This window comes from Eleginops maclovinus, chromosome 17, assembly GCF_036324505.1.
Source record: "Eleginops maclovinus isolate JMC-PN-2008 ecotype Puerto Natales chromosome 17, JC_Emac_rtc_rv5, whole genome shotgun sequence".
Classification (NCBI taxonomy): Eukaryota; Metazoa; Chordata; class Actinopteri; order Perciformes; family Eleginopidae; genus Eleginops; species Eleginops maclovinus.
This window is the reverse complement of record NC_086365.1, coordinates 7450873-7466330: the sequence shown is the minus strand read 5'-3', so window position 1 is coordinate 7466330 and position 15458 is coordinate 7450873. Positions and strand designations below refer to the sequence as shown.

At 41.9% G+C, this 15458-nt stretch overlaps 1 protein-coding gene across 1 annotated transcript; it reads right to left on the bottom strand.

The window, feature by feature from the left end:
• Window positions 1-2446: 2446 nt before the first annotated feature.
• On the bottom strand, window positions 2447-15395 carry nup37 (nucleoporin 37). The gene is given in 11 exon segments (XM_063905738.1): window positions 2447-2573; window positions 2575-2607; window positions 2699-2792; window positions 3017-3067; window positions 3181-3362; window positions 4486-4576; window positions 9695-9789; window positions 10031-10103; window positions 13584-13705; window positions 13790-13963; window positions 15312-15395. Coding segments are annotated over 10 exon segments (978 nt in total). The 5' UTR covers window positions 13946-13963; window positions 15312-15395; the 3' UTR covers window positions 2447-2492.
• Window positions 15396-15458: the final 63 nt, after the last annotated feature.

Genomic DNA, 15458 nt, shown 5'->3' with positions numbered 1-15458 from the left:
TCAGAAGGTCGAAAATGAAGCTTCCAGAGATGAGCTTTATTATCACCCGACCTGGCAAAATGTTAACATGCATTTGCTGGACAAGCACAACTTTGAAAGTCTATGTGCACACTGTAGATTTCTGTCAAATCAATGATTGGTGATTCATTTCCTATAGTAATATTTCAGTTACACAAGCTATTTGTATACATATTCGTCATTATTTTAACATGATGTTCTGTTAAGTCGTTGATCTCATGAATATAAAGAGATAGAGGAATCATTTTCAATATACAAATTACGGGGAAGAGGGTTTATTTCGGGTTAAGCCCACTGGTGTGTGTGATACAGCTGTTTCGGTCTTTATACTAAGATAGTCTAACATGTTCTGATTCCAGCAAAGATTTGTATTTTTCATCCCTCTGGAAAGCATCAATCCCAAATCATTGATTCATTTATTCCGAAAGAACAACATTTGGGTAGCCAGGTTATGAAAACAGCTGGTTCGATGGTTTTTAATGTTCCCCAGCATGACAGCTGCTTTCTCTGATGAGCTATCTGTAATATAACTTCCTCAATTATCCATCATAAATAAATGAATTTCTCATATTCCAATATGTCATTATGAATGGGTCCCAGGTTACAGTCAACAGCAAACAACTAAAAAGTGATGGAGCACTACTATCTCTGTTTGGCTCATCAATACCAACACAATTACTTCATTCTGGGAAAAGACTTGCACAACAAAGCAGCCCTGAGATTTAATCAAACACCAGCCTCAAAGAGCTCTAATCTCTGTCTTTGTTTCCCTTCATATCATGCTCCTCATTATTTTTATTTGCTCTATTTTTGTTGAGCCTGGGCTTAAAGTTGGCAGGGCTGCTGAAGAATTATCAGAGAGGGAAGATTAGCAGAACGTTTTAAGGCGATCTGATCTCTCTTTCATCCATTTCACTGTTTGTTGTTAGTCCACACGGCACAAGACATCCAAACTGTTTGTGAGGCTTCATTCAGGATATATTGAGGGTAACGTGAGGCCCAGGGCAGTCACATCTGAGGATGTGTTTCAGGAAAGGTGAGTTTATTTGATCTCCAAGATGTATCAAATATTATAGAAATAGTCTCCAAAGATTAGAATTCAATTGGGTTGCTATTCTGCTCATCAGCCATCAGATGGTGTTCTTGAGTCACTGGGTTTCAAAGGAAGGACAGGAAAGCAGAAAAGTGGCTCAGCTATCAATTCAAGTGCCCTCTGAAGGAGCTCCTATACTCTTTGGAAAACCTTCAGTGTGCACGGATGAAAATGGCATCCTTACACATCTCTGTGTTACATGCAGCTGCTCGGGCACCACTTGCACCTGAAGCACAGCAAACGTAGAGAGTGGAACCACATTGGACTTGTTCAAACAAAAGTGCGGAGCAGGAGAGCAGTAGCATGTTATGCTTTGTGGACGGCGGTTAACACGTCCTGTCCAAGAAATATACGAGGCTGACGAACCGGTTTGAAAGAGTGGAGGTCTCCACCTGCTATGTTCTGTCGCACAGAGGCGATGCTGTACAATACAACCTAGTGTTTCAGCTGACTTGTACATTAATAAAGTACAATAAACGCCTCTGTTAGACGGCAGAGTATGAATGCACACTGCAAGATTAAGTTCATCTGCGGAAACGAGTGATCAGCTGTCTTCTAAAATGATTCATGATCAAGTTAATTAAATAAATGCCCTCTGCAGTTTAGCGGCCATACGACCGCCTTGAAAGTGGATATGGTGCTTTCTCAAACATTGCATTCCTGTGACAGTACAAGGAGTCTTTGTGTAACCAAAGGGGAATTGCAAGTTTCTGCCAAATGATCCCTTGTCTTCCATGTTTGGTCTGCGGAGCATTGATAATTATACCCCAAGGTAAGTTGATGCACATCTCTTCCTCTCCCAGCATCCTCATGACTTGCTCACTTTGCATGCCATGGGGTTGACCTGAAATGGCCCCTACGCTTCCCAAAGCTCTTCCTATGATTACACTTACAACCCCGGGCTTATCTAACAGCTGGAGCATGGCCAGACCTCCTAGTTTTACATCAGAACCTTCCTGTGGATCTTCATGTCTGCGGTAGGTGAAACACAAACATATATTATTGATATGATGCAGAGTCGCATCATTGATAGTGAGAATGTTGAACACCTGCAGTACAACGATCAGTTGTCTGATGATTGGGAGAGTTGGCGCCGACGCCTCGAAGCATTCCTTTGAAGAATAGATTTTTTGGAAGAACATAACAGACAGGTAATGTAACTTACTCCAAGAAAAAAGTAAAAGTAGCTCTGCGCAGAGCCCTGACCAGCCTGCTGTTTATCTGTAGCTGTCAGAAATGAGAAAGAACAAAGCTCAAGCTCACAGCCAATCCATCAAATTCCATAAAACTCTGTAGATACTAAGAAAAAAATACTTGTTTTATTGAACAGAACAGAAACACTTAGTTGGGTTATCTAACATGGAAGGTGCAGTACAGATGGCTACATCTCAGTCATCCAAAAGCAGAGTTTCCTGTCGCTGCCGATGACACAGAGGGGGAGCGTGCGGTGCCAGCTGAGGCCCTGATCCCACTGTGGCAGATCCAATAGTAACCGGCTGAAACAAGACCAGTTTTTGACATGAGATTGGAGCTGCGGGAGAACAGTAAAAATCGAATGATCATAACAGTGAAAAGAGTATTGCTCACCTGCGGGTGACCAAGATGGTGAATGAATAACTGACTACAGATCTTTCCTGGACATCCAGTGGTGGCAAATAGGTTTTGATTGGCTCGAGACCACCTAAGGACGGGTAAAACATCTCTTTAAACGGCACCACACAACAAAATCAAACATTTGAAAAATTACTGGCATTTTATGTACATTAACACAGCTGACAATAAACATAACTCCATATGAATATGTTTCAAGTTCAACAATGTTATGTATCCATGAAACTAAGCCAAAACTAACTAAGTCAAAATAAGCCTTACAACAAAATAGAGAAGGAATTATTTTTTTCTTACTTGAATAACCTTGCCTTATCTATATGGGCTGGTCGTTTCTCTTGGGGGTAACTGCAAAGAATAAAAACAAGTATTAAAGCACATCTTATCCCAGAGGGCGCCATAAAAAAATCAATCCATCATTCATCATAAGTAGTACATATTTCCCACGCTCCCCTGGTTACCTGGAGCGAGTTATGTCCCAGATGAGCCAGTCGTTGCCCGCCACAGCCCCCACTTTGATCGTGTTTGTGAGGCACCAGTCTGCCGACATGAGTGGGGACTGACCACAGTCCAGAGACAGAATGGCCTGCTGGGTAACCAGGTCGTAGAAGCGAATAGTTCCCTTCTTCTCTGCCACCATTAACTGGAGCACACAGACGGGTCAATTCAACAATCATTATAGTTCATGTTTCTTTCTTTCCATTACAGCTCTGTCTGGACTACAGCTATATGAAGTTTTTGATTTACAGCTTATGTGCGATATGATAGACATAATGCATTATCATATACCTGTGATTCAATGTCACTTCTCATGCATTTTTTAAATACAACAAACAAATAAGTGAGTTTATAGTTAACTAACCACTATAACAATCTTGCCCTTTCCCATTGTAACTGCACATATTTTATTTCTATTTTTACAGGTCTATCTTTATTCCATCCAGATTCAATGTAAATATTGCTATATTTGAATGTTATTATTTTTCTTATCATTGTTTTATTTGTATGTGTGTACGTTTATGTATGCGACAAAAACACCAAGACAAATTCCTCAAAGATAACCTACTTGGCAATAAACCTGTTTCGGATTTTTTTTTAATGGCGGCTGGTCAAATGGGCTTCTACCAATCATAGGATCCCTGGTTCGATTCTCAGCCCCTGTCGTTGACATGAAGTAGCGTCATTGAGCAAAAAACTGAACCACAAATTGCTTCCGTGGGATGTCTACAGTATTGAAGTGTATGTAAGTCGCCTTGGCTAAAAGCTCAAACTAAATAACATGTAATGTAAATGCAAAGCAGGCTTGTTCCTTCTGAAAAAAGCTAAACTTGCTAAATGATGATAAAGTGAAATGAAAAACCTTATCAAACATATTATCCCATTTACTGGATGTAATTGTGATTTAAACATTGATTGCTAGTTTATTTTGACCCTTTTGGAAAGCATCTACAAATCAATGTTCCATTAGAGGACATTTCACAGAGCCGTTTCCATTTTGTGTTTGGGCAGAATCTTAGCTGTGCTCGTTTGACCCGTCACAAAGGTTTGTCAAACAGCAATAAGGATGCCTGAATGAGGATGACTCATCAAAACTTATCTAGGAGTGCCAAATCACCTGACCTTTCTTCTAGTGGACACCTAGCTTTAGACACCTACATTGCTTTTCAGTTCACCTTACTTCACACCTGATCTGTTTGGAATAAAGTTTGCAGTTCAAGAGTTTGACCTCAGAATACCAGCATGTATCTGAAGCGAACCCCTCTTACCTTAAAGGCTTCCTCTGGGTGCCAGCACACGCTGATGCCCGGGGAGCGAAGTCTGAGAGTCGCGCTTTCATTTCCCTCCAGGTCCCACACCCTGTAGGGATAAAGTTGAGCATTCAAATAAATAAACAATGACATTATATTTGCACAACTACTTTATTTAACCTGAAAGTGTGTGTCCTGTTTGTTACCAGCTTCACAATGACCTGAGAACTACATGTTGTTTTTTTGATTCAGTTCTCATTAGTATTGTTACGGATTGATTAGACTTGAAGTGTGAACCGCTCTTGGCAGAAAATCCAAAACTAAATCCACTACCTCTTAATTAACAACAAAGATGGGGTTTTAAAGCGGTTCCAAAAATAGCATCAGTGTTGCACCCTGGGAAGCTCACATTGAAAAGAGTTCACCTTCCCAAGGTTTTTTCTTTGTGGTGTTGGAAACTAAATAACGTAGTCCAAACGGGCTCAATGTAACACATACAGCCTTGATCTGAACAAATATAAGTTAACAAGTTTCCTCATCACCCAATGCCAAAACATTATTTTAAAAAAAGATATTTGGTCATTTTTTCGACAGCATTCAAGCTAGTTTTCAATACAAAACACACAACTATGAGGCTTTATGGAACACAATGTGGGCATTTATTCCTCCAACTTCATGTTTTCTCATAATTAATCTGACGCTTGCTTGCTGCATGCCAGTCGTGTGCAAGGTATTTCATGGTTTTTCAGGGAAAAGGGGCTTTTCCCCTCAGATCGGTGAAGACAGACAGACTAATGCTGGAATCCTCTTTCAGGAACAACGCCAGCTTCACATTACATTGAGCTATGATAGCAGGGGCAGGAGGGGGGGGACATCACCCATGCCTGAGTCGACGTTACGCTCCACTCACATTACAGAAAATGTTTCGCTGTGGGCGGCCGGCTGCCATTCAATTTCTGTGAGAACAGAGGGCAGCAGGATGGACGTCAGCTACGGAAGATCAGCGGAGGAAAGTTGAAACGCTTTGTGCAAATAGGGGGGGTGGGGGGCTTCTAAGCACAACCAAACCAAGATTTAAGGCTTGTGTGAGGAATATGACCAATCGTAATTTTAATAATAGGAGATTGTTATCTAAATAAGACCTATGATAGCAAAAGCAGCTGAGAAAGACCACGGATGTAATGAATCAGCTGGATGGAGAGAACAGTGGGTCCTGAGACCTGGATCTATGGTTAACCACATCTGAATGAGAAGAAAAGGTGGGGATGGGGCCACAGAGGTGGGGGGCTGCAAGTGTTTCTGGGAATATTAAACATTGAGAAGCGCTGACTGATGAGATCATGCAAGAAACATCATTTAATAAAGCCCAAAATGTACCCCCAAAGATTATCTAAATGTCAAATGTGTTGTTAGAGAGATTGATGTCCTCAGTGGTGCGGTGTAGAGAAGGATATGCCCCGTCTCAGATGAAGACCTCAGTAAACACTCAACTTTTCCTGCCTCATCTCCCTGCAGCAGGACAGAGGCCTGTGGAACTCTGGGAGTCTTTTCTCTGCCCGTGTAGACTCAGCCAGAGGCTCCATAAGTGAGAGCGAGCAGGAAAAAAAGAGAAAAACCCCCAGACCACACCAGCAAAACAAGGACTAAACCCTATTCTTTCAAACCCAGAGGCCAAGCAGAGCTCAATTGCACGCTACACCACCATCGGCCAAACTGTGGTTGACCACTCTGCCCTTCAAACGGAGAGCCCCGGCCCCCCACAAAAACATAACCTCCGCCAAACGAGGTGAAAGACATGAGACACGAAAACACGCATGACCGCTTCTGATAAAACACTGCGTAATTGCATAACACTACATCAAGCAATAACACTCTGCTTCCATGTACAACAGAGTTGAAAAGGACATCTGAAGTCCTGTATTGTGTTATCTCAGGGAGAAAGCAGCGCTACAGTTTGTCAACGTTTCCCATAAGTGGAGGAAATGGGAAATGCTGTTAGCTCTGCGTGCTCTGATTTATTGTAGAGAGCAGAGTAAATAATCCGAGGTGACTCTGGAGGGAGCGACCTGGAAGAGGAAAACAATAAGATCCCATCACAGTGCCTCGCAGGGTGGAGATGTTTGCATCAGCACCTTTTTAATCTGGACCTGCTCATCATTTTTCAGTCTAACATCCTCTGTATTAAAAATGAATCCCAAACTTCTACTGTTGAAATAGTGAAATAAATCATCTGACCTATTTATTGGAGTGGCTTCTTTTCACCAACACACCCGGCAAGTTCATTGATCGAGTTTTGCCGACGGGACAGAACAGTAAATATATTTGAAGGGCTCAGTCTAATCTATAAAACAATCAAATTCTTCGTTTCATGTGATTATACAATAACTACACTATAGTTGTGAATATTATATTCCCTTTGGGCTAACATATCTCCCTTAATCCTACAAAGGGGTCCTTAAAGAAGATAAACACACGACTATGATTAACAGTTTGATGATTACAGTTGAAACAGATGGATCAAAGCTAAGGAAAACGCTTGACAGCTAAAAATAAACATAAACTATTAATGACAGCCTCATTGTATGAAACGTTTTCTAACAATATCTATGTTTTTATAACTAGTTGTGTTTCATACCATCGAGTCAATGACCTGTTCTTAGATATGTGTTAAGATGTGAAGGGTGGTGTTGATGAAGGGCAGGTAACTAAGTACAAGTTACCTACCTATAATATAGAGATAATTATTGTACTTTGTACTCTACCTCATTTGGCTGACAACTTTAATACTATTACTGAAGTGAGATTTTAAAGGCAGGACTTTTACTTGTAGGATTTTTACAGAGTGGTGTTATTACATTTACTTAAGGAAAGGTTCTGAATACTTTTTCCACCACGGAAGACGGAGTACTTGAGTTCATGAGGGGTACTTCAGTCCAAGAAAGGTTGGGATGGAAGACACATTGGAAGCATGGATGAGATATCAAGCTGTTGTAATTTCTTTCAATTGCACAACATAAGGGATCAAGAAAAGCAACAGATTAGCACTGAGAACAGAACAACATGCTCAAAACCATATACATAATGCAGCAGCGGCGGCATGCCGGGTCGTCAGATCATCTGTGAACTCAGTCAACCTCAAATCCGCAGCGGGATCCTGCAGTGTGCCCTGGTGATCTCTAGGTGGCATATTTCCCCACAGAGTCAACCTGCTGCATCTGCACTGATACCCTGAGATGTTGAGGCTACATGAAACGATTGTAAACTCTCCTGAGGGGAGGGGGAGTCTGCTTCCCCACCTAGATGCTGCAGCATCAGGTTGCATGTTGGCTACAGCCAAGTTCCCACAACTGCAGGGGACAGTGATGACAAAGCTAAGCAAACTTATAGTAGAGGCGCCGCTGCCAAACCTAACAGAGTGATGGAGAGGTCAGGAGCATATACATGCAGGTAAACACTCCCCTCCCTCCCTTTCTGCAGGACGAGCTTCCTCCTCTCATATCCAGCTTCAGTTTGTGTGGGCTGACTGGAAGGTCCTCTCCAGTTAACTTGATCTATCCCTTGTTCCGCCTCTGTCTTCCTCTGGCGTCCCATATTTTCTCAACATGACAGAAATTAAATCTTTCAGCAGATGGAGCACACTCCTGTTTTCTCTGGCCGGTCAGCGGAGGAAGGGGAAGAGGAGAGTGGACGGGAGTGGAGGAGACTCAGAGGGCCTGATGTGGCTGTCAGAGGGTCACCGCTTCATGTGGTTGTGGATGCTATTGTTTTTTATGAAAAGGCCAAATGACCTGAATCAGAATGATTTGAAGTATATTACTCGCCAGCTGTTTTGATGGTTGATTTTTAATTAAAAAATTGCACAAAATCTTGTCACCCTCTGAAAATATGAATTATTCCTGAACATTTCTGAATATATGATATGTAACTGAATATCTCAGATTGTGACAATAAGAGAAGCTGGGATGGAGAATCTGCACTATTTTCTGTCTTATTTAAAGGCCATCAATTTATCGAGAAAATATTTAACAGGTTAATTAAATACATTTAGAAGTTAGTTTGCCTCATTAACTGAATACTTTGGGGTTTGGTCTTGGAAGCCATTAAAAGACACCACTTCGCATTCTCCACTATTTACACAAATATAATAACGATTTATTGGCAAAATAAGCAGCTATGGTCTTCACCTCTCTGCAAAGTGAGGGTTAAATCTTAATTTCCATCCATCTTCTCCCGCTTTTCCGTCAGGGTCGCGGAGGTAACAGCTCCATCAGAGAGCCCCAAACTTCTCTTTCCCTGGCCACATCAACCAGCTCTGACTGGGGGATTCCAAAGCGCTCCCAGGCCAGCGAAGAGATATAATCCCTCCACCTGGTCCTAGGTCTACCCCTCGGTCTCTTCCCAGCTGGACGTGCCTGGAACACCTCCCTAGGGAGGCGCCCAGGTGGCATCCTCACTAGTTGCCTGAACCACCTCAACTGGCTCCTTTCAACGCGAAGGAGCAGCGGTTCTACTCCGAGTCCCTCCCGGATGACTGAACTTCTCACCTTATCCCTAAGGGAGATGCCAGACACCCTGCCCTAAATGTTAATTTATATAAGTAATATCTACACATACTGTACATGAACAATTTTAAAATGGGGTCCAGCACTGCAGCATAGGTTTGCATGGTGCAGGATGAAGAGGGGGGTGGGGGTTGTCCCTGAGCTGACCCTGGTTACTGACACACTTTTTCCCTCCTCTAGCATTCATTTAAAAGGAAAATTTGGGGCCCCCGTTATAGGCCCCCCGTTAGAGAGGAACATTTTTCTGCAGCTAATTGGATTTCCATATTTAACCAATTAGCTAGAAAAGCTACAAAGAAGCTCTGTGCTTACGCAAAGTCACACCGTAGCATGTTGTGCTTAGCATCATGTTTCACTGTGGAAACAGTCAGGAGTTTCTGCACCATTAACAGAGAACAGAGCTGAAAATCAGAAGCTGGGAACACACACACACACACACACACACACACACACACACACACACACACACACACACACACACACACACACACACACACACACACACACACACACACACACACACACACACACACACACACACACACACACACACACACACACACACACACACACACACACACACACACACACACACACACACACACACACACACACACACACACACACACACACACACACACACACACACACACAATATTTTGGACCTGCAAGTGTGGTCATCACTGACGGAAGCAATTTGTTTCCCTTCTGTGGGTTCGAACACCAAATGGTTAATGTAGCTGGTGTGGCCCTCCATTACCTAGGAAACGGCACAGACAAACACAATGTTAGCCAAACAGAAAACGCATGATCAATACACAGTTAAACAGATTAGCATTTCTAGGAAACTTGTGATTGCTTCACAGGCCACAGCTCCACTCTCTATGTGCACGGCTACATTTCCTGTATCACTAAGTGCAAAATGTCAGAGGTAAATATTGAGACTTTGATGCCAACTGACAAGTGCAGTTCTGGCCAATGTGCTCCAGATGTTGCATTACCTTGACTTCATGCCTATCCTGAAGATCAGAAGTCAGCAGGCGTAGCTTTCTGTCAGCAGCAGCAGTGCAAAATCTACAAAGAGAGAGGAAAAAGAACGGGAGGATGTGAAAACAAACAAAGGGATAACATCAGAACCGAGTCAGACTGTATGGACACAATGACAGATGACATCTCGTCCTACATGCATCCCTGCAACCGCCTGGACTGACACCTCTGGAAGAGTGTCGGTGTGTGTGGTAGAGACTTGGGCAGCCATCAGTAGAAACGCTGCCAGGGAGATTCTAATTGCAAGCTAAGATAAACACGGAGAAAAACAAGATTCCTCACGCCATTTACGCAGGTCTCTGTTGAAAAACCTGTGTGGAGCCAGGCAGAGGACTTTCCCTCTAATCATCGTAGTATACACCAGTGCCTGCAATTATTCACACAATTACACTAACTCACTTATGACAAGAAAAACACACACATATCACCAGAATAAACAGACAGCGGTCCACACATTTTCAGTCGCAGGCACAGATGGGTTTGGCATGATGTCACTACAAACACCTTTAACGTGCTTCGGGGCATAACTCCTACAGTAGATTAGATTATATTAGGATAGGCCTTGATAACCCTACAAATTAGTGTTGTACTTTGGAGAAAAGCATGGAACAAATTCTGGCTGTTTTTGCCTTTTTTATTATTTGTTTTTACTTAAATGTCAAAGCAATTTTCTTTATTGATCTCCAACATGCTTGGGAATACCAGTACATTTCAGCTTTGTTTTTGTTGAGCAGTGTTTTTGTTTCAAAAGAAGACAAAGATGAGAAGTTGAGGTGATGTCACCACAAAGCACACCTCAACAAAGAGACCTGGCAACACAAAGTAAATACACAAATACACAACAGTTGACTTCTGCAGCCTAGCACATGGTTTTCCCCTTGATAAATATCCTGTTATCTTTTGCCAAGAGAAAGAGGAAAATATTGATGCCACCTTTTAATCTGGAGCTACAGCTACCAGTCAGTTAGCTTAGCATAAAGAACAGAAACAGGAAAAACTGCCAGCCTTTTTTCTGTGAATAAAAGCTGTGGCTAACACATAACATTGAACTGATGCTTTTTCACTTTTTTAAATAATCACAGACGTTCCTTTTCTGACATAAAAAATCCCTGACATTGTTCCAAACCATGTTTTTTTAAACCAAAATACTTCCAAATAGCGTATGTAACATTTGTTTTCCACAACAGCTCTTCTTCCTTGTTAGCTTGATTTTCCATTGTATTCTGAGCAAATGTGCTCTGAGGAGAATTGTGATTGGTCAGTTGCTGTGCAGACACAACATGTGTGCAATAGCAGAGACCAACCTGTTATTAAACAAGGCTGTAGCTTGTTGTATGGGGTAGACAGTTTTTCTACGCGATCAGCCATGCCACAGCAGGTTTTTTATTCTCTAACAAGCAGTAAATTGGTATGTTTAGTGCAAATTGGGTGGCCTTATTTGTCTTATCAGATGTGACAATGCACGCCTGTAGATCGCAGAATAAATGCTGAAATTACATGAGGTTTTGTGCTTTGTACCAACTGTAAAGACTAAACAATGTATATTTGGAGGAAGTTCATTAATATGTGGTGTGTGACTGGTCTTTGTAGGATTCAATGTTCTTCACATATTCCCATTTGAAGCTGCTGTAGTGGATGTTGGCAGCTCGAGCCCCCTCCCCTCATCTTTCTCACTCTTTGGGCCCCTGCTTGAGGCCGGCCGTGAGAACGTTGTACTTTTCCTGGAAGGCACGGCTACGTGCAGATCGAAAGGCGGGATGGAACCTGAGCGGGCAGTCATCAGCACAATAACATGTGCGCACGTCACAGTGCTGGCTGGAGGGCCCTGTGGAGTAAACCACAGAAGGCCAGGAATTATCGCTGCCTTTCCTTTTCAATTACAGAAAGCCTAAACACCTCCGGGGGGATTGTGGAACCTTCCCATCTACTGCTCCAATTAGGAGGAAACTCTTGCTTTCTAACAATCTACAGTTAGGCTACTTCCCTCCTGTCCAACCGGCCACCTGAAATAACTTGGCTCATATCCTGGCAGCTGCAGCGTGACAGGGAGAGGCGGTGATGACTACTTTCACACAACGGCTGCTGTGCTTTCTCCACAACTGCCTCTTGTTCTGGTCAATGGACGAGTGTTCGTGAATAATTATCCTGTTGTGTTAAAGACATAGATGTCAGGTTTTTGATGTGGGAGTGAAGTATGGCTTTTTTACTTCCTAGTCCTAATATAAGTTTCTGATGACATTACAAGAGGTTCTAGAGCTGCTGATGTCCCACCATGAACACAGTCTTCTGTTAAAAGTCAGTTGTGCTGATACGGTTTTACCTGAATAATGACTCAGCAATTTGTCAGCACCAGGTTACATAATAAATGAACAATTTAGCTGGTAGAGACGCAAGTCCATCATATGTAAAGTTGGTGGTTTGATCTCAAACTTGAGCCAGAAATTGACCCCCTTACTTATGTTTCTGAAAATGTTTGCCTCAAGTTTCAATACATTTTGTCTGGTAATGCTAAATTCTGAAAGAGAAAAGATTGAAAAGGAGGTGTGGTAAGCTTTGGTGCAGAAGCTGTGATTTGTGAGTTATCAGCTTAAAAGCATGGCATTCAAAATGTAGTACCTTGAAGGCAGTTAATAGTCTTGAAAATCTCTCAACTTGCTTTCCCAGTTGTGTATTACATGAGTCAAGCCCCCTAGAAGGACCAGATTAATTTACCATGGACAAAACTGTATTCAAGATTAGTCATGAGCAACAGTTGCCAGTATTCATTTTCTGTCAAGCAGTGATACGTTTTCCTTAATGTAACAGAAAGGGATTCATTTGCATTTTTTACAAAGCAACAATTTCATGTGCATGCATTGCAATTTTGATGCTGCAACAATTTACACATCTCCAAAATCTTTAACCCTTGTCCTGCACCATGAAACTTGGTGGGGACATACACTACCTGGCCCAAAAAAAAAACACTCTAATATTCGTTGGACCGCGTTTAGGTTTGATTACGGCACGCATTCACTGTGGCATCGTTTCCACAAGCTTCTGCAAAGTCACAACATTTATTTCTGTCTTGCATTCATTTTTCGCCAAGATCTTGTATTGATGACGGGAGATTCGGACCACTGCGTAAAGTGTTCTCCAGCACATCCCAAAGATTCTCAATCGAGTTCAGCTCTGGACTCTGTGGTGGCCAATCCATGTGTGAAAGTGATGTCTCATGCTCCCTGAACCACTCCTTCACAATGTGAGCCTGATGGACCCTGGCATTGTCATCTTGGAACATGCCCGTGCCATCAGGGAAGAAAAAATCCATTGATGGAATAACCTGGTCTTTCCATATATTCAGGGAGTCAGCTGACCTCATTCTTTGGGCACATAATGTTGCTGAACCTAGACCAGACCCACTGCAGCAACCCCAGATCATAGCACTGCCCCCCACAGGCTTGTGACCTTTTTTTGTCCGGGCAGTGTATTAACCCCACACCAACAGGTGATGGGAAAAAGAAGCCATACCTTATAGTGGGTATTCTGTCCAGCCGGGACTCTGGGCTCCAGGCAAGAGCATCGACACGTAATTCATGATGGAAAGCGCGAAGAACATTGAATTCAACCCCTTCGATCTCCATATCCTCCTCCTGTGGGAACATGTTTGTATTCAGAATATTATATACTGTGCATAAATGTAGGTAAACCAGGATGAGTGAGGCTGCGGCGCTAACCTGGAATAGGCACGTGCCCACCACCACATATTGGTTTCCACCGTAGGCCAGGAGAGAGGCAGGGGTACCACAGCTGAAAGGACTGAATTCAACCACATGAACATAGTCCTCGCATGTCACGGTGTAACTAGGAGTGCGGCTGGAGTCTTCCTGCATCCTGCAAACTGGCTTCAACTGTAATAAATCAGAACAAAGAAAACAGAGAATCATTTGTCTTATAATCAGAAAAAAATATATATTTATATATATATATTAATCACCAATATGTTCAGTTGTGTTATCAATACAGCTACTCCTAGTTAGTCCACACATTACTGTTACAGGAATCTTTACATAACCTTGTGCAATACTAATGTACTAATATAATATGTAATATACCACATTTCACTCTACAGTGCTACTACGTATTTAATTAATACTGCTGCTACTTGAATGTGTACTTCTGTACATTCTAATCATTTTTACTTTAGATACTATGTGCATGGCTTTATATAGACAGTAAGTGTTCTATTTTCTTCACCTGTATCTCTCCTTTGCCCTTACAACACGAATTCTGCCACCGATTAGTTCATAAAATGGGCATTATTCTGAACTAATGTAGACTGAAATGACTACTATATATATATATGAAATAATATAGCTTTGAAAACTGCAATAAACGTTGACACACCATTTTATCAAGGTAGCCATTCCTTTAATATCTGTGCCAGTATTAGGCACTAATGTTTGCTTAATGTGATATAGTGCCTTTATGTGTCAGGTCATTCATAAAATGGATAAGGCAAAAACAGACAGATGCTGACTGCCTTTATTTAGTTAAATGGCATGAAAAAAATGCAGTTACTTCAGCTGTCAAACTTTAAGTACTTCCTATATGTGTGAGGAGCAATACCCTCATAACATATGAATGCACCTGATTGTTGTCAGGTTGCTTGGATAGAACATCAAACCAAACCTTATTCAAATATTTCCGTTTAATATATTGTTTATATACTCTGAGGAAACCATAAGCTAGCTAGTGGGGCAAGTGGGTATTGTTACTAAGGTATATAGACAACCATTCAATTCAGCAAACATCACACCCACAAAGCAGTGCTTGGTAGACCTGTTTAACTCAGATGTAGATAATACCCGAACAAAACTGAGACCGACAACGTTACGTCCACAATGAGGCTCTCAGTTGCCTATACGTAAATAAGGTCATTTGGTAGAAGGCAAGCTAACTTTATTTTGATTGGTTATCTTATGTGAGCTTGCTTTGCATTACTGGTACGTTAACAGCACAGCTCCAGTGTACGGTGTACTAACGCTACACAGAACGGTACTGTGACACCGGCTAAAGAGCTAAAACGTGACAGATACCTAATGTTACAAGTGAACAGCAAGCTAGCAATTAGCCATAAAACCGCTTTATATTACCCACTGGTTTAATGTAATACTCAGACTAACAGCTTAATATTTACTTCTAGGTGAAGAGAGAATAGTCCGGTTCAGAACATATCAATAGACTGATAAACCTTACCACTTTATTTTCAATTATTTCTTCAAATCAAACGGAGCGCGCGTTTGACATGTTTTCAAGCTGCTTCCGGGTACGACATGGAATGTTCCAATAAATACAAAATGTGAAGGGGGATTGTGCGACGCTTAAATGAAAATATCTGAATAG